Source organism: Ambystoma mexicanum, chromosome 2q, assembly GCF_040938575.1.
Source record: "Ambystoma mexicanum isolate Mex_15411 chromosome 2q, UKY_AmexF1_1, whole genome shotgun sequence".
NCBI classification, from domain to species: domain Eukaryota; kingdom Metazoa; phylum Chordata; class Amphibia; order Caudata; family Ambystomatidae; genus Ambystoma; species Ambystoma mexicanum.
In genome coordinates this window covers 405,017,400-405,037,629 of record NC_090924.1, presented here as the reverse complement: position 1 = coordinate 405,037,629, position 20,230 = coordinate 405,017,400, and the positions used below count along the sequence as shown (strand labels likewise).

The 20,230-nt window shown below is 48.3% G+C and overlaps 1 protein-coding gene across 2 annotated transcripts in view; it reads right to left on the bottom strand.

Annotated features, from left to right (window-relative positions):
• Positions 1–18,098, bottom strand: part of SYN1 (synapsin I) — a 731,549-nt gene extending 713,451 nt beyond the window's left edge. The window contains exons 1-2 of one of the 2 annotated variants that reach the window (XM_069647426.1): positions 17,750–18,098; positions 16,466–16,856 (exon numbers count right to left, since the gene is read on the bottom strand). In XM_069647426.1, coding sequence (XP_069503527.1) covers positions 16,466–16,806 — 341 coding nt within the window. In that variant the 5' untranslated portion in view covers positions 16,807–16,856; positions 17,750–18,098. The remainder of the gene's footprint in view (positions 1–16,465; positions 16,857–17,749) is intronic. The other variant, XM_069647427.1, reaches the window with a different exon arrangement.
• Between the last annotated feature and the right edge of the window lie 2,132 nt (positions 18,099–20,230).

Here is a 20,230-nt window from a genome sequence, read left to right as displayed (position 1 = left end):
ATAATTCTTCCAAGTCAGTTTATTCTAAAGCAACATCTGGGCCTATCAGGAGGGTAATAGGATCCATTTCTACTGGCAGTCCCTACCACTTACAAAAAATACAATGCAGGACAAGGTACTACTACTAATACTATATAATGCTAATAACAACTATAATACTAGATTCTGACACAGAAAGAGGTATAACCTTCTGCAGAGCATGCTTATAGCTCCATGTGCCTCAATGCATCATGACTTAAATTCAGACCGCTCAGAGAAACAAGCATTGGCAAGGCCAACAGGTTGGGCTTTTGTGTAGGTATGGGAAATGCACTTGCCAGGCCTTGCTGTAGTGGCATTAACTGGTTATTGATGGCAGGAGATGCAAAATGGTGCGAATACTTGGGCATCTAATAGCAGTGCCTGGCAAATGCCTAATACTTATATACAAGACAACACTGTTGCTTTGCCAGTGCTTGTTTTTAACAGTACTTCAGGGATGGGAATGCATAGTGCTTATAAATTGACTGGCTCAAGCCAGACCTAATTGAAAGATTTAAATTACACCAGTAGCGAGTTTACAACTTCACTTAAGTGATTAACTCTCAGAAGACTGCTGCGAGAAAACACTGGCAGACACTTCCTGTGCAAAGTTTGATGTTAATGCTTGATTAAAGGGAGCTCATAGAGTTCCCATGAGGAGGTGTTTGGGGCGGAGAGGGGTAGGAACTGGGAGGCCATTCGGATTAGCATGGCCATGGGCAGATAATGAGTGGTTTAATAACCAAACTCCTACAAGCTTTGTGTCCCTCTTCATATGCCATTTCTGCCTATATGTACCCTCATGCAATAGTTTCGACTTATAGCGAACGCGCCACCCAATAGCCCAAACTAAAAATCGCACTTAGGGCTATGCCAGGTTTTCAGAGATCTTAAGAACAGAGAGTAGGCTAATAATTGACCTAAACGCTGGTAAAAGACTTGCCCAGTTAAGAGGACTTCAGAGAAAAGGTATGCAAGTGAAATGTGCAATTCTATAACTGCCGTGCAATTAGGTGTGACTGTTAAGGAAATAAGCATTCTCTGGGGACTCTATCCAGCTTGAGGCAAGGCCGAATGGCTTTCCTGGACCTTCATTACGATGATGAGCTTTATCAATACAATGATTGACAGGCAGCGGGTAGACTTCTGACCAGAAGTAACGGGCAGGCATTCGCAGAAGCCCAGTAGAAGGCAGGCAGCCATGCTTTGGGTGATGCCATGCCGCTGTAACATATATGCCATCTCAAAGAACTCGACAGTAATTAATCAGTGCATAGTAATCAGCAGAGTGTCAATGTCTTATAAGCATTAGTTTGGAACATTGGCGAGAAACAAAAAAAAATGAAATTCAAAGTTGCTTCCTTAAGCTGGTCAACACTGGCATAGCAGAAGGAGCGGAAAATGTGGACGGAGTTGCCTAATGGCTTTCTGCCTTTAGGGCTTCTGGGGGATTATAAGGGAAGACAGCGTTGCATCCTCCTTCTAATAAGAAAAAAAGACAACGGAAGCGCTCGCATATGTAGGCCAGGACCTCGACAGTAGGACTAGGAAGGTTGGATCGTGTGAACCTCACAGGATGGAATACATCTTCACCAGGAGCAGAGCTGCAGATCCACAGACAAATGAATCAAGCCTGGGTCTGCCTTCCACTCCATACCCTGTTACACTCTGCCTCCGCCCTCTCATGTAACCTCCTACCTGTGCGCTTACCATGTAACCCTCTGCCTCTGCGCTCTCAAAGTAACCCTCTGCCTCCGCTCTCTCCATGTAACCCTCTGCCTCCGCTCTCTCCATGTAACCCCCTGCCTCCGCTCTCTCCATGTAACCCCCTGCCTCCAGGCTCTCCAAGTAACCCTCTGCCTCCGCTTTCTCCATGTAACCTCCTGCCTCCGCTCTCTCCATGTAACCCTCTGCTTCTGCGCTCTCCATGTAACCCTCGGCCCCTGCTCTCCCATGTAACCCCCTGACTCTGCTCTCTCAATGTAAGCCTCTACCTCCGCTCTCTCCATGTAACCCTCTGCCAGTGTGCTATCCATGTAACCCTCTGACTCTGCTCCCCTATGTACCCCCCTGACTTTGCTCTCTACATGTAAGCCTCTGCCTCCGCTCCCTCCATGTAACCCTCTGCCTCGACTCTCTCCATGTAACCCCCTGTCTCTGCTCTCTCATGTAACCCTCAGCATCTGCTCTCTCCTTGTAACCCTCAGCATCCCCTCTCTCCATGTAACCCTCTGCCTCCGCTCTCTCCATGTAACCCTCTGCTCTCTCCATGTAACCCCCTGCCTCTGCTCTCTCCATGTAACCCTCTGCTCTCTCCATGTAACTCCCTGCCTATGCTCTCTCCATGTAACCCTCTGCCTCTGCTCTCTCCATGTAACCCTCTGCCTTTGCTCTCTCCATGTAACCCTCTGCCTACGCTGTCTCCATGTAACGCTCTGCCTCTGCTCTCTCCATGTAACCCCCTGACTCCGCTCTCTCCATTTAAGCCTCAGTTCCGCTCTCACCATGTAACCCTCAGCCTCTGCACTCTCCATGTAACTCCGTTCCACTCCCTAACCTGTTAACATCTGCCTCCGCTCTCTCCATGTAACCCTTAGCCTCTTTGCTCTCCATGTAACACTATGCCTCAGCTCTCTCCATGTACCCCTCTGCCTCCACTCTCACCATGAAACCCTCTGCCTCCACTTTCTCCATGTAACCCTCTGTCTCCTCTCTCTAAATGTAACCCTCTGCCTTCGCTCACTCCATGTAACCCTCTGCCTCCACTTTCTCCATGTAACCCTCTGCCTCCGCTCTCTCCATGTAACCCTCGGCCACCACTCTCTCTCCATGTAACCCTCTGCCTCCGCTCACTCCATGTAACCCTCTGCCTCCACTCTCTCCATGTCCTTCCATGTGTACCCTAAATAGTCTATCCTTCAATATGATCATAATATTGTAGCCTGTACTCCCTTGTACAACGCTCCATTGCTTTGCATCTCAATTCACACTTTATACAACCCAGTACATACATACGCACAAGAGATAGTAATTGAGGACAAAGAAATATAGGGGAGACACTGGTGAAAAAAATTGAAGCATCTGTAAATTAGCATCTCTAATAGCCTTTTGTGTGCGGTGGGTAAAACTCATCTAATCTAACAATATAATAAAAGGCCAGATATATGTTTGTCCCTGTATGTATGTCTGATGCAGTCATAGCTTCGCCTGCTGTCACCGCTAGAGGGAGCTGTTGGCTTAGGCTATATAGTGGTCCTACTGTGTCAATGAAAACCTGCACTTTGGCCCGTGTACACTGGCCTGTACACTAGTTATACAAATAAATAAACCATTTATATAGAGCACACTAGACCGAAACGTCCTATTGGATCTTGAATATGTGCTATTCTCACAATACTCATTAGCAATCATTTTTATCAACCTTCAAAGAGCTCTGCCAGGATTCAAACCTGTGACCTGCAAATTACAGAAAGGTGTCTGCAGCGGGCGCTGAACTCAATGAGCTTTTTCACCCTCTTTCTGATTGTCTTGAAGCAATATCTTGACAATGAAAATGGTTATGTTTGCATTGTGATGGCTCCTGCACCATGGCCGGGGTCTGGCACGGTGAAGCGAAGTGGCTTTTGCAGCTCTGCAGCCCTATGCCTCTGTCTTCTAAGTGCAGCTGCTGAGGACCGCAGGAACCCCTGCACCTAAAGCCGGAGAAAACATCCTCGAGAACCATCAGATGGGAAGGCTCATGAACTGGATTATGCTCGGGAGGCAGGGTTGAGGACATCATATGGCACATTGGTATGTGCACAGCACTGGAGGGGCCAGTGCCCTTTGCCAGATTGAACAAGATGGACAAAATCCTGGTTAAGAGCGGTGATTCTCGAGGGCTGAACTGAGCTAATGATAAGTGTGTGTTTTTCAGTGGCAGGGAGGACAAGGTGACCTGTGTCCCTGTTCTGCACGCTGCCTGTGCTCAGTGAAATGCTGCAGTAACGCCTGGTTATTGGTAACGAATGTACGTTGTAATATCGTATCCCAAAAGTTCGAATTACAAAATCACAGAGCCCACTAGTCCGCATTTTGTAATTCGGTCTTTTGGGATTTTATCCGTTTGCCGCCCGCACTGCCTATAATGTATGCAGGGGACATCCCTGCAATCCCTGCAGCCCATAATACCGAACTGGAGGTGCAGGGGACACCCCTGCAACCCCTACACCCCTGTTCATTGTTATGGGATTAGATCTTATCTACTATGCTGAATGCGCTGTAAACGTGCATTTTGCATTTTAGATACAATCTTTTCATGCAATCCCATTGGTAACATCTCAGTGATTGCTCCCAAGCAGATTGCCTGTTTGTAGGCAGTTTCAGAACTGCACAAGGAACGGTACAGCCCTCGGTGGTGGCTGGAGATTTTTTTTTTAATGGAGGGGTGCAAATATGTATCCCTGATATGCAGGAGTGACCTAGTGCATTGAGGGAGCCAAAAACCAAACTAGGGTGGTTTTGGGATAGCGGGGGGTTTCTCCCCAGAGAAAATGTTTAAAATAATGGGTTAAAATGATGCATTTTACAGCACTTTCTGTGAAAAAGGTGTAGGAAGCCACTCAACAATCAATTGTGTATAGTAGCACATGAAAAAAAAGCAGTAGATGCAATTTACCTACAGTGCACAGGTCAATTTTCCAACACATTTTCATTATGCCTTTGCCCATAACGCCAGTATATAAAATATGTTAATGCTGGCAATGCCTATACATGTCTATGCATGCTTCACCAATATAGGTGCCAGTATTAGCATATAAAGACTCAGAGCCAGTGAAAGAATGCTGTGCCACAGAAAGAAAGTATATCCATACTGGCTATACCAAGATAGGTCAGTGTGCTAAGTAATCACACTTCTGTTTGCTTTTACCCTTGATGCAAAGTACAACAATGCTGTTACACACAAAGAATATATGGTTAGACTGGAGCCACCAATGTGGAAGTATATCCACATAATAACACCCATCATGTTTGCTTTACCCTTGATATCAAGTAAAAAGGAACAAATGACATGCCCCAGTAAGAAACTAAATGCACACTGGTACCATAGGAGAAGCTCAAGCTAGCCACGCAATAACACGTATCATGGTTTCTTTACCATTGATGGCAAGTAAAAAATGTCATCCTACATTAAGAAACTAAATGCAGACTGTCATTACAAATGTAGATCAGTCTAGCCATGTAATAACATGTATGTTTGCTTTTCCCTTGATGCTAAGAGAAAAAGGCCATTCCACATTAAGAAAGTTTATGCAGAGCGGCACTAGTAGTCCCAATCTTCATCTATGTTCTTAATCTGATATGGCATTTTTTACTTGGCATTAAATGATAAGTCTAGTTACGTGGCCAGGCTGACCTACAGTCAATGTAGGCCAGTCTAGCCAGGAAATAACTCTTATCATGTTTACATTAACTGACATCAAGGGTAAACCAAAAATAAGTGTTATGTTAGACTTACTGTTGATGCACAGCTATTGCAGCTTTAGAGTGTGCATGAAGGTACAGTCTGCCTTACATTTTCCATTGAAGAAGCCGGGAGAAGTGCCTCGACAAGCACCGAATGCCGTCCACCTAAAGGACATTTTCGAGCAAGTCGAGTACCTCAATCTGCAACCGACAGCAAAGCTGACCGTTAAGACATCCAAGACATCTCCACCAGTGCTTCATAACTGACGATCAGCACAGAGACAATGATTCCTGACCTCGATCCGCAGTGTAGGCCGGCCTGCAGCCGTTCGTTCAGCTTCGCTCACCGAACTGTCTTGCCGCCTGATACCGCAGCTTGCAAAGGGATCTGAAGCCAAATCGACCCTGTTGAGCACCAAGAACACCTACAGCACATGCTACATTGTAGTTCTGTCCCCCTGGTCCTTTCCGGAAGGCTCCTAGAGACATACAAAAACCCATTGCTCCTTTTGTTCTAGAGGCAAGCAACCGTACACTGTTTGTTTCTTGAATTTACATAGCGCAGCCTAACCCTGAGGTAACTGGGCGCTCTTAAGCATATATAAAATTACATTACATTTGCCTTTAACTGTTGTGATTATTAACCAAACTAACTACTCTTCTGTCAGTATCCAGAGTTCATCCCTTCTCCTTCTTTGAAACTATGCACTGCATTCCTTTACAGGGTGAGTTGTATTTCGTAGTGTTGCTAGAACTATTTGTTGTGATATCAATAAAGCAGATATTTTTGATACAACCTTCACTGGACAGTCTCTTTTATCATTGGGTAATAATTGTATTTTCGCTGTGTTTCAAGTAACCACAAATACATGACCTTTCAGAGATAAGCCTGCCGTTCCATCCACATTACCAAAATTGAACAAGGATGTTTATAATGTACTGGTTACTCCAAACTGTTCGGATCCCTTCAGGTGTATTAGAGGTGTGGGGCTGATTGATGGTTTAGAAAACCGGAATTCACCCCTGGAACACTGGTACCCCAGAAGTCGATTCGTCACAGTGACGCAGCTCCATACTCTGTAGCGTCAGTGGCTCCTCTGCCTAGTGTGGGTAGAGAAGGGGCAGGGGAGTGTCCTCATTTAATGTATGGTTAGAAGCTGCTCGTGGTCTCTGCAAGGCTACTAGAAGAATGTATGCCACTCCAGGCAAAATGGAATGTATGTTCCCTCCATGCATTGGGGCCAGATTTGATATTTTGGTGCTAAAAGAGCAACACTTGTCAATGAGTTTCCTTGTTGTAGAAAAGGTCCTGCAAGGATGTTCAAAATTGCATGAGGCTACCTGGTTGTCATTGATTAAAATTTGGGTGGCGACACTTTGTGCCTTGCCGAGCGTTGGGTTGTTAATCACAGGTCGGGCAAAGGTGCTTTTTCATTTGTAGCAGGGCCCTCACACGGCAACCCCGGTCTCAATGCACCTGACTTCCCACCCCGCTCCCTGGCAATCACCCCAGCCCGCACATCCACCAACTTCCCACCACACAGTGGCATGTCCAGACTCTTTGGACTGTGTTGGCCCAAGTGGGGCACTGACTTCTGCAGGGGTGGCATGAGGTATGAGTGCAGACACACATAATGATCATAGTTTAGGATAATGGGGTGGCACCTGGATGGTCAATCAGATTCCAGGGGTAGCACGTGTCACCCTTAGGCCACTCCCTGGACACGCCACTGCCACCACAGCCCCTTCCTGCGACCATACACACACTCTCGCCCCACTCTCCCTCATGCATGGTTCTTCCCTGTGAAGCAAGTGTGGTGCGGTGGAGGGGACCGGTTACGAAAATATATTATTGGTAGAGAAAAATGTACTAGAAAGCCCCGAAATTGTGAAAAATGTAGACTAAATTTCAAGGTATAACACAGAAATGACCTTGCATCACACAAGGACATCATACACGTGGAGAGCGGATGTGGGCGTGGCCTCTGCTTGGGAGAGTTCAAGTCAGTAGATAGAAAGGAGGGCAGAAGTAGTGACAAATTTCTAGGAACTGCCGACATCTATTGGCTCACTTAATGTGACGCATCAGCTCGGCCACTGAAATATACGGATCCGGCGACATTGGACCAACGTAACATGGTAGTAATTAGATGGCGACTGACTAACTCCCATATGTTCATTAAAGACGGTTCAAATAACGAGGCCTATTTAGACCTTTTAGTTTTTAAAGACGAACAGGGAGAACACGACTCAAACTTTTTAGACAAAAAAAATAATTCTCCTTGATCTTCATGTGTCCACAGTCAACCTCTAGACGCATGCTGCTCAGCTGCTGGTTGAACAAACCCTACACAAAGTGAGGGCGCTATAGCGAACAACCCAAAGGCAGTGACCAGAGCTTGAATTCTGAGTACGAATGGCTGCTTTTAGTCCAAATCCCAACCTTTAGACAATGATAAGCCTATGGATTGTGACCATGCAGATTCCACCCCCTTGCTCACAAATAATGGACTCTTCCGGTGCTAAGCGCAGGTTACTGATTGGCTAAGAGGCATCAGGTTTCAGGCAAAATGATTAAAATTAAAACAGAGAGTATCAGACAAGACATGTATGCTTTTAAGGGAGCCCAGTATGCAGAACCAGAGATATCCATCGCATTTCTGGATATTTGTTCAATCACCAGCAGAGATTTCGTGTTGGTATGTGTATAAGCGCGCGCTATGCGCATGAATGGCTAGTCTCTAGGTGACAGAAGCTCTCAATGAATCAATACATCAGAGAGGCCGGTGGGGTTATGGGTAAATGAAAAATGATCCACATTAATGGTTAGCCCTTACTATAGGCGACACCAGCTCTCAATACATCAAATGCGTTGACGTGCCGGTGTGAAGCGCCCTTTTCTGTTACGGTGAAACTCTAATAGGGTTAACACACGGCGCGGCGCAGACCAGCTGTCATGGCAGCACACCGGGAATAAATAGACTTTTTTTTGTTCCAATTTCGGGAAGCCGCCTCGTTACATATTAATAAGTCCTGCAAGGACCTCAACCAGGCTTGTACAATGGAAGAGGGTCATGTTGCAGCGGGCCTGCCTCGCCCATCTGCATAGGCGACTCACGGGGGCTTCCGTTGACCATAGGGTGCAAGTGGATCATGTAGGCGATTGAGCCACATAGGATGCAGTCTTTCCTGAGCCACAAGTCAGGGTGAGGCCATCCATGCACGATAGAATCTTGCATGAGGGAGACGGTGATAGGTCAAGAGGGAGACGGTGATAGGTCAAGTGGGAGTTTGCTGGCACTTGACTGATGGTGATTTGGGTTGTGAACATATTAAATAACACTTTTAAGAGAACATTGTAGTCACAAGGTCTTTGCATTAAAGAAAAGGCAGATGTCGAGTCAAATGAGGAGATGAATAGTGGCATGGGCCAATAATTAGTGGCACGGGATTGTGGCTAATGCTGTGGGGTTTGCATCTGGTGGATTGGGCTGGTGGCTACTGTCGGGGGCTGATTGGCGGTCTTGCTAATGACACTCGTGACATACTACTGGAATGAGTGATGCTTTTGTCATTGGTTGAGGGGTAGCGTACTGGGGTGGTGGCTAGTGAGCCCTCTTGAGGACTTAACTGGCATAGATTGGTGATTACTGGAATGGACACCTGGCCCAAGACAAGGGCTGAGAGCTTGGCGCATAAGACGATGGCTCATTGTGTACAGTAATACCATTTATTTGCATCAAAGTGTCATTATTAATTTATTTATTTACAATGTAGTTACAATTGAAGGATACATGTCATTTCAATTCAAGGCGTATTAAATATTGCAACAGGCCTACCCGATGAGGCTCTAGCAGACCCTGGTTTGCCAGATGGACATCTGGAAGGGGGCGGATGGTAGGTGCCACCTCTATGGTAGATGTTTAGCTCGAGATCTGCCAGACAGGTGCTTGTGGGTGACTGATGAGAGAGCTGATTGGCTAGATGGGGTGACTGGTGTGCGATGTTGTGGTAAGTTGTCTGGCAGCACAGAGGAGTTGCTTATATGCCCGAGTGTGTTAGTGACTACAAAGGTGAGTTCATTGGTTTGCTATCTTATCATGTATGCGGTGGTAAGATCCGTGGTTGGGTTGCTTGGCTGTTGTGTGGTTGTGATGGCAAATGGTGTAACATATGGTTGAGTTTGAGGTTTGAGATTTGCCTGGTGTATTGGTAGAAGGTTGCACTTTGGGATGGCTTAGTTTGATATCTGCCAGGGGCACTGAATACTTAGGCATGCGCACGTGTGGCTTGTGGGAGGGTTATCAGAACGGAGGTCAGATTAGTGAGTGGCTAGTTGCCAGGTGGGTGAGCGTATACTGTATGGCTGAATGCTTTGACGTGACGTCAGTTTGGGCGTACAGCGTAAACATCAGGTTAGGTGCTAATTGCAAGTATGTGGATTGCACAGCTCAGTGTGCCGTCATATCTGTGAGTGGGTGCTGCCGCAAAGCATGTGTGGCTGTGGGAGTACTGGATTGGAAGGCTGGGGTGAGTACTGAAGCTAAAGGGGGTGAAGGTTTTTAGACACATCCTTTGGTGGTGAGTATTTGAAGCTTGGTTAGGCATACGCGATTAGACGGATTGGAGAGTGGTTGGGGTGACGTGGATTATAAACAGCAAATAGGGTCGCTATGAGGGGGTTACATGCTGTGGTCAGTACATGAGTGCACAGACACGTGTAAGGCAAATGGCTACCCGTATGGGATTGCGTTGGATTTCTTAGGTGGGTGAATTTGGACTGATGAATAACGGCCTGGTCTGGTCTGCTCAATGAGCAGGCAAATCCTGAGCCAGTTGTTGAACATGTGAATATGAAAGACAAGTGCTTTTAGTTTATCGTGTTCATAGAAAAGTGACATGTGTAAAACCGTATGCATGCATGGCTGATCAACTACTTAATCAAGAACAAACACTTTAGTTTAATGGGTGCAATGTTGGGTCCTGCACGTGAGGAATGGTAGCAGAGGTTATTTGGCAAATTAACCAAAGAATACATGGGCTAGATGGATAGATCGATGGAGTGGAACGGAATGGATGAGTGGGTGCGTGGATGGATGGATGGAATGGATGGCCGGATGTGTGGATGGGTAGGTGAATGGAATAAATGGATTTGTGGATGGATGGATAGATGGACGGACGGATTGACGGATGGAAGGAATGGGTGGATGGATGTGTGAATAGCTGGGTGAATGGAATAAATGGATGTGTTGATGGATGGATGCAGGGATGGAATGGATGGCTGGATGTGTGGATGGGTGGGTGGGAGAGTGGAATAAATGGATGTGTGGATAGATGGGTGGATGGATGGAATTAAACGGAATGGATGAGTGGGTGTATGGATGGATGGAATGGATGGCTGGATGTGTGGATGGGTGGGTGGGTGGGTGGCTGGGTGGCTGAATGGAATACATTGATGTCTGGATGGATGGATGCACGGATTCATGGATGGAATTGATGGCTGGATGTGTGGACGGGTGGGTGGGTTTATGAATGGAATACATGGATGTGTGGATGGATGGATGCAGATATGGAATTGATGGCTGGATGTGTGGATGGGTGAGTGGAATACATGGATGTGTCGATAGATGGATGGATGGATGGAATGGAATGAAACGGAATGGATGAGTGGGTGTGTGGATGGATGGATGGAATGGATGAAATGGATGGTTGGATGTGTGTATGGGTGAGTGGGTGGATGAATGGAATACATTGATGTGTGGATGGATGGATGCACGGAAGTATGGATGGCTGGATGTGTGAATGAATGGATGGGTGAATGGAATACATGGATATGTGGATAGATGGATGGATGCATGGATGGAATGGATGGCTGGATGTGTGGATGGGTGGGTGGGTGAATGGAATAAATGGATGTGTGGATGGATGGATGCAGGTATGGAATGGATGGCTGGATGTGTGGATGGGTGGGTGGGTGAGTGGAATACATGGATGTGTGGATAGATGGATGGATGGATGGATGGATGGATGGATGGATGGATGGATGGATGGATGGAATGAAACGGAATGGATGACTGGGTGTATGGATGGATGGATGGCTGGATGTGTGGATGGGTGAGTGGGTGGGTGAATGGAATACATGGATATGTGGATAGATGGATGGATGAATGGAATGGAAGAGAATGGATGGATTGGTTGATGGGTGGACAAATGGATGTCCGGGTGGTTGGATGAATGGGTGGGTTATGGATGTGTATGCGGGTAGATGGAATGGAACTGAATGGATGGATGGATGTGTGGATGGGTGGGTGGAATGAATGGATGGGTGTGTGGACGGATGGATGGACGAATGAACGAACGAACGAACGAACGAACGAACGAACGAACGATGGATGGATGATGAATGGGTGGATACATGGATGGACTGATGTGTGGTGTGTAGATCAGTCGAGGGATGGGTCAACAGACAGAAGGATGCACAAATGTATGGGAGAATGAACTAGCTGTTAGGGCCTAAACTTAGTCAATGAAGTCTGAGATTGTTGACAGACTGGATCAGTAGGAAGAATGGTGACCAGATGAAGACATCAACGGGTGTCTGTCGCTGCAGGGGGGTAATAGTGTTTGACACTAGTGGATGGATGTTAATAGGTAGAACATTTGATAAGAGGTGATTATATTGCAGGATGTAAAGGTTATTGTTCAGCAACAGGTAAACATGCTTTAGGTTAAACCGTGGATCTGTCTATCCCTATATAATTATGTAATAGTTGGTAAACTGGAAGGCTATAAAAGTTGCTAATGCCTTAAACTAGAAGATTGTCATCCCTTGGAGGAAGGGATCGGACGGGCTGGTCTGCCTGTGGGTACAAGTCGCACATGATGCTGTGGATGCTGCGGCAGGGAAGCCATGGCGGCAGAGCGTGCCGCTCCAGCGTTCAATGACCCCCGCTCGCTGCTGCTTTCCAGGCCAGAGCTCGGTGATGCTGGTTATGCACTGGTCATGGATGTGCCCCCAGGACTCCTGGTGCACCCAGCTGGCTGCATTACTGGCAACAACATGGGGGATAGTAACGACCCAATTCAGGGCTGTGGCATGGGGATGCTGCGGCACAGGCAGTGATGTTGACGAGGCAGATGTCTCACAGAAAGCACTGCTGGAGAGCTACAGGGAGGAGAGCAGTGGTCACTGACCTGCTGGGAGTGCTGGAGGAGGAAGCACTTTGGGCCTCTGGCACCAGAAGGAAATTGGCACTTCTGAAGCTTATGCAGAACCACGGGCACCTATATCTAAATGGTTGCGAGGACATGGGTGGCAGAGGGCTGAGAGAGGAATATATAAATATTAAATAGTACCGGGCTGCCCCTATCTCACACTACCCTCGCTGATCATATAAAGGTGGATTACTCTTTCATAGGAGTGAAGGGAAGGGATCAAGGCTGACTCTTTGACCAAGGAGATCAATGCAGGTGAGTTTGCGTTTCTCTTGGCCAATAGAGCCCATTGGTAGGAGGGGCGCCAGGAGGGCTTTGGTGGCCATCTTTGTTTTGATGGGCCCCGGTGGGTTTGTACAGCTGGCGACGATAGGTCACGTCTTGCTGCACATTGAGCGAAGGCCTCCCCTGCTACCCGCTCTCCTTTCCAGAGATTTGGATCAACTGGCTTTGGACTATTCATCAGCTGGACTGAAACTGACTTTAGTGTCACATGGCTTCAGTGATATTGCTGCTTGGCTTCGCTGTTGACTGATTTTCCCATTTCCTACTGCTTGGCTTTCCTTGGAGCCGTGGTCATGTTGGCACTATGTTTCAGAATTAACACTGACAGTGTCTTACTGTCGCTTCTTGTTCTTTTTCGCTCTTGTCATTATGGGTCTCTTAAGCGATACAAGTAATCATGTCATTGCAGCAGTGAGGAACTTTGGGGTCATTGTGTGACATTTAAAAGAAATTGGAGCTGATAGGATTCTGCATTGAGGCAAAGATACCTCAGGCGGCGGGCTGAAAAGCTGCACAGGTCGATGCTACTTTAAAATGCCAGTTAGGTGGAAAGATACAAAGACCGTTGGTTCTCCCTACAAGTAAAAACATCTGAGTGTGATCGGTGTGTAGGGAGTATGTAAATAAGTGGATGGCTGGTTACAGGAAAGGGTGAAAGGCTCAATGACTTTATGGATAACTGAGCTTGTTAGATGAATTTGTAGGTAAATAAATATTCGGTGGAGGCAAAGATGGAGTGAAGAATCTTTGGGTCCTAGACAAAGCTGAAGATGGCCATGGCTGCTGGGGAACATATTCAAGTGAGTAGGCGTGTCAAAGGATGGGAGAAGAAACGCGGTACCATACACAGGTGCTAAAGTGGATAAGCTTTGAGGGAAGGGAGCAAGGTAAGATGAATAGTTGGATTTATGGATGCATGGACAGGAAGTTGAATGGGCGGACATTTGGGCAGACAGACACACAGATGGCCAAACAATGCCACAGAAGGATGTATAGTTCTAAAGTATGCGTAGGGGGGCATTGCTGAGGTTTCTGAGTGGAAGGAACATGTGGGGAGAGTGAATTCAAAGATGTATGAAAAGACATCCGTACATTATACATCTTAACTGGGGGCGGGTGTTTCTGGGGTTGGGCTTTTTGAAATCCTGATTTTCTTCCCCCCAACTTCCGCACGTGGCATCTGGATGCTGCTTGCTGGTCGGATGTATCCGCACGTAATGAATGGACTAGGAATGGTTGATACCCCCGGATGCATGAGAGAGGAGATGGCTTGTGCGGGGGTGAAGGGGCAAAACATGTGTGAATGCAATTATTGCTGCATCCAAAAGAAATGAAGAGATGATGGGAATCAGTGGGAAGGTTAAAAGGATGAAAGATGATATAGTGTATCATGAGACCGTATATTAGCCCTGGGAGGGGGGAGCATGCAGTTTTGGTAAATGGAAGGACTGTTTGTTGCATCCCTGACATATGAAACAAGGCTGCCGAAGTTGTAAGATGCGGTGAAGGTGTTAAATTATTAGTGGAGCAGTCAACTGGAATTCTAAACCTAAGGAAAGATAAGGGAAGGATGCCCAGAAGGCCGGCCTCTTGTACGCTGTGAGGAAATAGATGGATGACTGCGTGGTGGAGGTACAGGCACACCTCTAGTACAGGGAAAGGGAGGTGTGAAGGGTGTATTGGTAATGAAGCTCGGGGTGGATGTGAGGATGGCTGCACGGTGGCGAAACTGGCAAACCTGTAGTACGGGGAAAGGGAGGTGTGAAGGGTGTATTGGTAATGAAGCTCGGGGTGGATGTGAGGATGGCTGCGCGGTGGCGAAACTGGCACACCTCTAGTACGGGGAAAGGGAGGTGTGAAGGGTGTATTGGTAATGAAGCTCGGGGTGGATGTGAGGATGGCTGCGCGGTGGCGAAACTGGCACACCTCTAGTACGGGGAAAGGGAGGTGTGAAGGGTGTATTGGTAATGAAGCTCGGGGTGGATGTGAGGAAGGCTGCGCGGTGGCGAAACTGGCACACCTCTAGTACAGGGAACGGGAGGTGTGAAGGGTGTATTGGTAATGAAGCTCGGGGTGGATGTGAGGAAGGCTGCGCGGTGGCGAAACTGGCACACCTCTAGTACGGGGAAAGGGAGGTGTGATGGGTGGATTGGTGATGAAGCTCGGGGTGGATGGAAGGATAGCTGCATGGCTAGGCATCCATGAATGGCTGAATGGTTGGTGTACTGCAATGCCACTGTGTGTGATCGACACGGCAAGGAAGTCGATGGATGAACAGAAAGGGAATCTCATTTTAGTGCCTTAGAACTCGGGAAAGATAAGTGAAGGAGTAAGTAAATTAACAAATGAATAAGTGAATTAATACAAGAATTCATGAACCACTGTGGGCAGCAGGAATTGTTGTGCAGTATCAGTAACAGGTGAGTAGTCAAATGGGTTGAAGGAATGAAGGGCTGAACTGCTGATGCCTAGAAAAGAGAAGGGGGATGGGTCGTACATCCTTGCTGTCAGTCATTGAGGTGATGGTTTGATTGATGGTTCGATCCTAGGGTGGGTGTTCCATGTGCCTAGCCTGAAACAAGATGGTTTAATGGATGGTTGGTGGATTAAATGGAGGAAAGTCTTATGGTTGAACCCTTTCAATATGGGTGTTGCATCATTAGTAACTTGGTGTAGTAGATCCGTGGCTGTACCTTACTCCATACAGCGATCGATAAGTGATAGGTGGGTGCTTTCAGTGCTAGGAGGGATGAATGGATCTTTGCTGCATTTCCTCCCATGCACCTCTTTCGGTTATTTGTGTCACATGCCATACAGGGCAGCCCTGCTCATATGCACTGGGAAGGTGGTGGCTACAGATGGCTACCTTCATGATCATTGCATGGGTAGGTCCAGCCGGTGAGGCAAGCATAGGCGTGCCGTCTTGTCGAACCTGTGGTGATGTTCCTTGTTATATGATTGAGGGTGTGAGATTGTCATGCTTTAGCTCCGGAGAAGGAAACTGCATATCTGTAGAAAATGGATCCATTTTACACGACAGCGACCGTGATAGATCATTCAATCCACCCGGCCGTGTAGATTTTGATCTTAATTTGGAGTAGTGTTGGGCTTCTATTACAGGGGAGGGAATATATTGTTTTACTCTTGTCGTATAGGTGGTGGGTGGCCATCATTCCCATGGTTTCAGGAAGCCATTGCTTGTTGGTGTCCTCAACTCAAGAGACCATTGATTGAAAATTGTACATTAGCCCTGGTTGAGAAAGGTGTTTCTTTGCTAGGAGTCATCAGCCCTAGGTCTGGTGAATGGATTTATGTCTGCTCCCTATTACAAGAGCGCTGTGTGGGTATTGTCCCCAAAAATGGAGGGTGGTTGATATCCTAAGGGCTTAGGAAATGGTTTGAGTATTCAACCCAATGTGAGATGGGTAAATGAATAAGTGTCTTGTGGTGGTGGATTGCTAGATAGACATGCAGTAGAGAAGATCTCACTTGTACTCACCAATCGGTGTGGGGCTCATCGATGATTAGCAGGATCTTGCTGCTGCGACTGGGCCCGGACCCGATGCTCCCCGCTGAGGTGACCTGCTCACTCAAGGCAGCCGTAGTCTGCTTCACCGCATTGGAAAGGGAAGAGAAGAAGCCTCCACCTGAACTTGAGGCTGAGCGTTGGGTCGGCTCTGGGGATAGGGCTGGTGGAGGCACTGAGGAGGGAGAGGAGAGCAACACAGGACCTGGAGGAGGTGGAGCAGGGGGATCAGGCCTCTGTAGATCCGTCATATACCCGTTGGGTAGGTTGGCCATGAAGTTACTGTCCGAAAGCCTGCGGCGGAGGTAATTCATTGTGCCGCGGTTCTTGGGTCTTCTTTTTCGTTGTTAATGGCGCCTTGGTTCTAGGAGAAAGGGAACATGAGTTTCTCTCTGAAATGACACACCCCCTGATCTACTTTACAACCCGCTCAGACACATATGACTTGCCAGAGCTATTTGGCAATAACGGCGACTAGTGGCACAGAATTTCTGTCAAGTGGGTAAATGTTTGCCAAGGATGACTAGCTGATGCAACGACCAATTGTAGCTATGTTAACTTGATGTTCAACTATTAATACTATTATTACACTATAAAAAGATAGTGGTTGTAAATTAACAAAAACGCCCATTGATGAAGGTTGAAAACCTACAAGATAGAATGGAGGTGGTGAATTGACTGTAGGCACAGATAGAGGCTTACATTCCCAAACGTGTGTCAGGCATTTACCTATGTGAACTGCAACCAGTGACTGTAACACAGACCTGCTTTGTATCAATGGCTGTAAAACGTCGATAGGTGAAGCTAGTGGCTGTAAACGAAAGTCATAGATGAGTGGATGCTGATGATGGCCAGAGAACTTGGTGGCAGTGAATGGCTCCAAAAGCCTAGAGTGGCAGCGCAGTTCGCACAAGGGCGGCTACATTTGGATTATTTCGAATAGTGGCCACCGGAGACGGTGAATAATGGATGGGAACTGCTAGAGGTGGCACATCACGGGCGAGCAGCAGTAGGGCCGGTCGATAAGCGTCGGGAGAGGCTTTGTGCTCCCTTTGAGGGTTAAGAATAAGGTCACGGGCAGTACATTAGCTCCCGAATTTACAAGGAATGAAAGATGGGCCACTACCGTTTACCTAATTTGGAACTAGACACTACCCGCAGCAGCGAACGTGTGCAAAGTGAACTAGTGACCCCTGATGGAGTTAATGACCGTGGTCAATGGTTAATGCCTGCTAGCAGAGCTACCATGTCAAATACCTCCTGGTGTTGTTCGGGGTGCTTCGGTGAGGCTGATGGACCCGGGACAGACGCGCTGGCCCCTATCAGAGATGAGGGAGGCAGCCTTCCTCCCCCTCGTCCTCCACTCCTTCCCCTCCTGCCGCCGCAGCCTCTCCTCTGCTGGGTGCAATCCTGAGGGTGTGGTGGGATTCCCCTCTTCCCTGCCTTCCCCCTCCTGGATAGGCTATCTCCGACCGCGGACCCTGTCTGAGACGGGCGCTCTCCTGCTTCTCTGCCTCTCACGCTCCACGAGCCGGTGACTGAGACCTTCGGCGAAAACGAGGAAACCCCTCTTCCCTCCCAGATGGACCAACCCTCCCTCCCCCGCCTTATCTTTGGATCCCTCCAACACGCCCTCCGTCGCCTTTTGCCAACCAAGTCGGGGACTGTACCACACACAGGTGGAGGCGTCTGCGGGGGGCGTCGGCGCATCTCCCTGTCTGCTCGGAATGATGGTACAGACCGGTACCCAAGTGATGAGGATACAGGGAGGAGCTGGCCATGGTGCTGAAGGATGCTGCATAGCCCCCAGCCGGCAGGGCTGCGTAGCTCTGCAGCTCCGGCTACACGTAATCATGGGCCAAATAAGAGCGATGTATAGCGTTTAGGGCGTACAGAATGCACGCCTGGACCCCACACTTAATTGTATATATGGGGCGTGGTCCTGCAGCTCAGTGACAGCACGATCTCTAGGTTCTAGCTATCAGCAATGCACATCTCTGCTCCAGCAGCAGCCGCCACAACCCTCGCTGCGCAGCTCTGCGGACACCTGTCCTACAACACTGAATCTAACGAGGGAGATTTAAGGACGCGGATGGGTGGGGGGCGGTGGCGTCTCGCCACATCCACCTCCCTGCTGCTCTGCAGGCAGCCGCCCCTCCACGTTATATCGTAGGCGAGAGAGATGTGTACACCTGCAAATACAGCCAAACGAGCTACACCTGCAGCCTCGCGAGTAGGAGGCGGAGTGTCGGGCACTGCAACTGATCGATTTACAAGTCGATCCGCCAATAGCTGCATGGCTCTCTGTGCACTTGTGCAGACAGATGCCGCCACTCCACAACACACACTCTGGAGCAAAGAGATACTCGGTGCAACCGCAATGACTGTGAGACGACCTACACATGCAGCCACTGGGGGTAGGGGCGAAGAGGAGCTGCAAACCTTCTTCCTAGGATGAGACACAGCCACGCGTCATCAGTAATCACACCCCTGTCCGTGCAGCTGTTCTAACCGCGACCATCACCCCTCTCTCCCAAGAGAAGAGGGCTACAGGTTTCAGGACCCTTGCCCAATTTAAGATCGCTGGATGGGCGGGGGTAAGCCACTGTTCCATCGGCAGCCTCGCCCCACTGTGTGCATGCGTGCGTGCAAGAGAGGCGCCACGCGTGGGTCCCTTCTGTGGAAGTAACAGGGCGGGCAGGGAGAGCGACATCTCCCTCTGTGCACCTATACATGCTTTCATCGTATCTTCATTCACCAAATGAGAATTGGTTAAAGCCCTGTAGACCTTACCTCCGCCCCCTCCCCCCGCCCACACACACAGACACTAATCTGTACTTGCCCCAAGGCGGCAGGGGTATACAGGGCAGCCGTAGCTCTTGAAGGAAGCTTCAGGATTGAGCTCAAAGCAAACCCTCGGGCTGTGCTCTGAATTCAACCCTCACAGCGCAGCACCCTTAACAACACAGGCTCAGGGAGTCCTCTAAATGAGAGGCGTGCGGTTTATTGGGGTTACATGAAACGATCCGCAGCACCACCACAGGTGATGCGGGCTGGACCATGGGAGGAATTCGACCATCTGCACGGTGGGTGTGTGCTGCCTGAGTTTTTTGAAATGTTAAATGAAATTGAATGATAGCAGATCGACCACCAGAAAATGTGTGGGGCTAATCCGCACACATTTTCCTATGCTCACCGCATGATATACACATAGACCTGTGTACTCTGGGTGGACACAACCTGCAGGCGCCGTCCCCTCTGTCATATTTAATTGCAATATGACAGCCAAGAGTAAATCAAGGCATCTCAGAAAGGGGGCCCCGGGGGGAACGCGCTGCACACGGCCAGCGAGTGGCCTTGGGGGCAGAGCGCCTCTCCGGGGTATTTAAGGGGCCAGGGAAGGTTCGAGAGGCAGGTGACGGTTGGACTTGGCAATTGTGAAGTCCTGTCGCCTGTTCCCGAGCCTTCCCTGTAGCTGGGCCTAGGGTGTCGAGTGAGACGGTGAGGTAGGGTCTAGCCAGGTGTTAGTGGCGGGGGGTGGTCAGGTATAGTTCAGGTAGTGGGGAGTTATAACTGCAGCGGTATTATTATAAAAAAAAAATAAAAAAAAAGTTGGTGTTTTTGGTGAACACTTCATTATCTGGGGTATCGTAAATAAGTTACCCCCCTCACCTCCACCTTACCGGAGCTGCCGTTGGCGTGTCTCGTTGATCCGGTCGGGCGGGTTTTTTCAGTTTG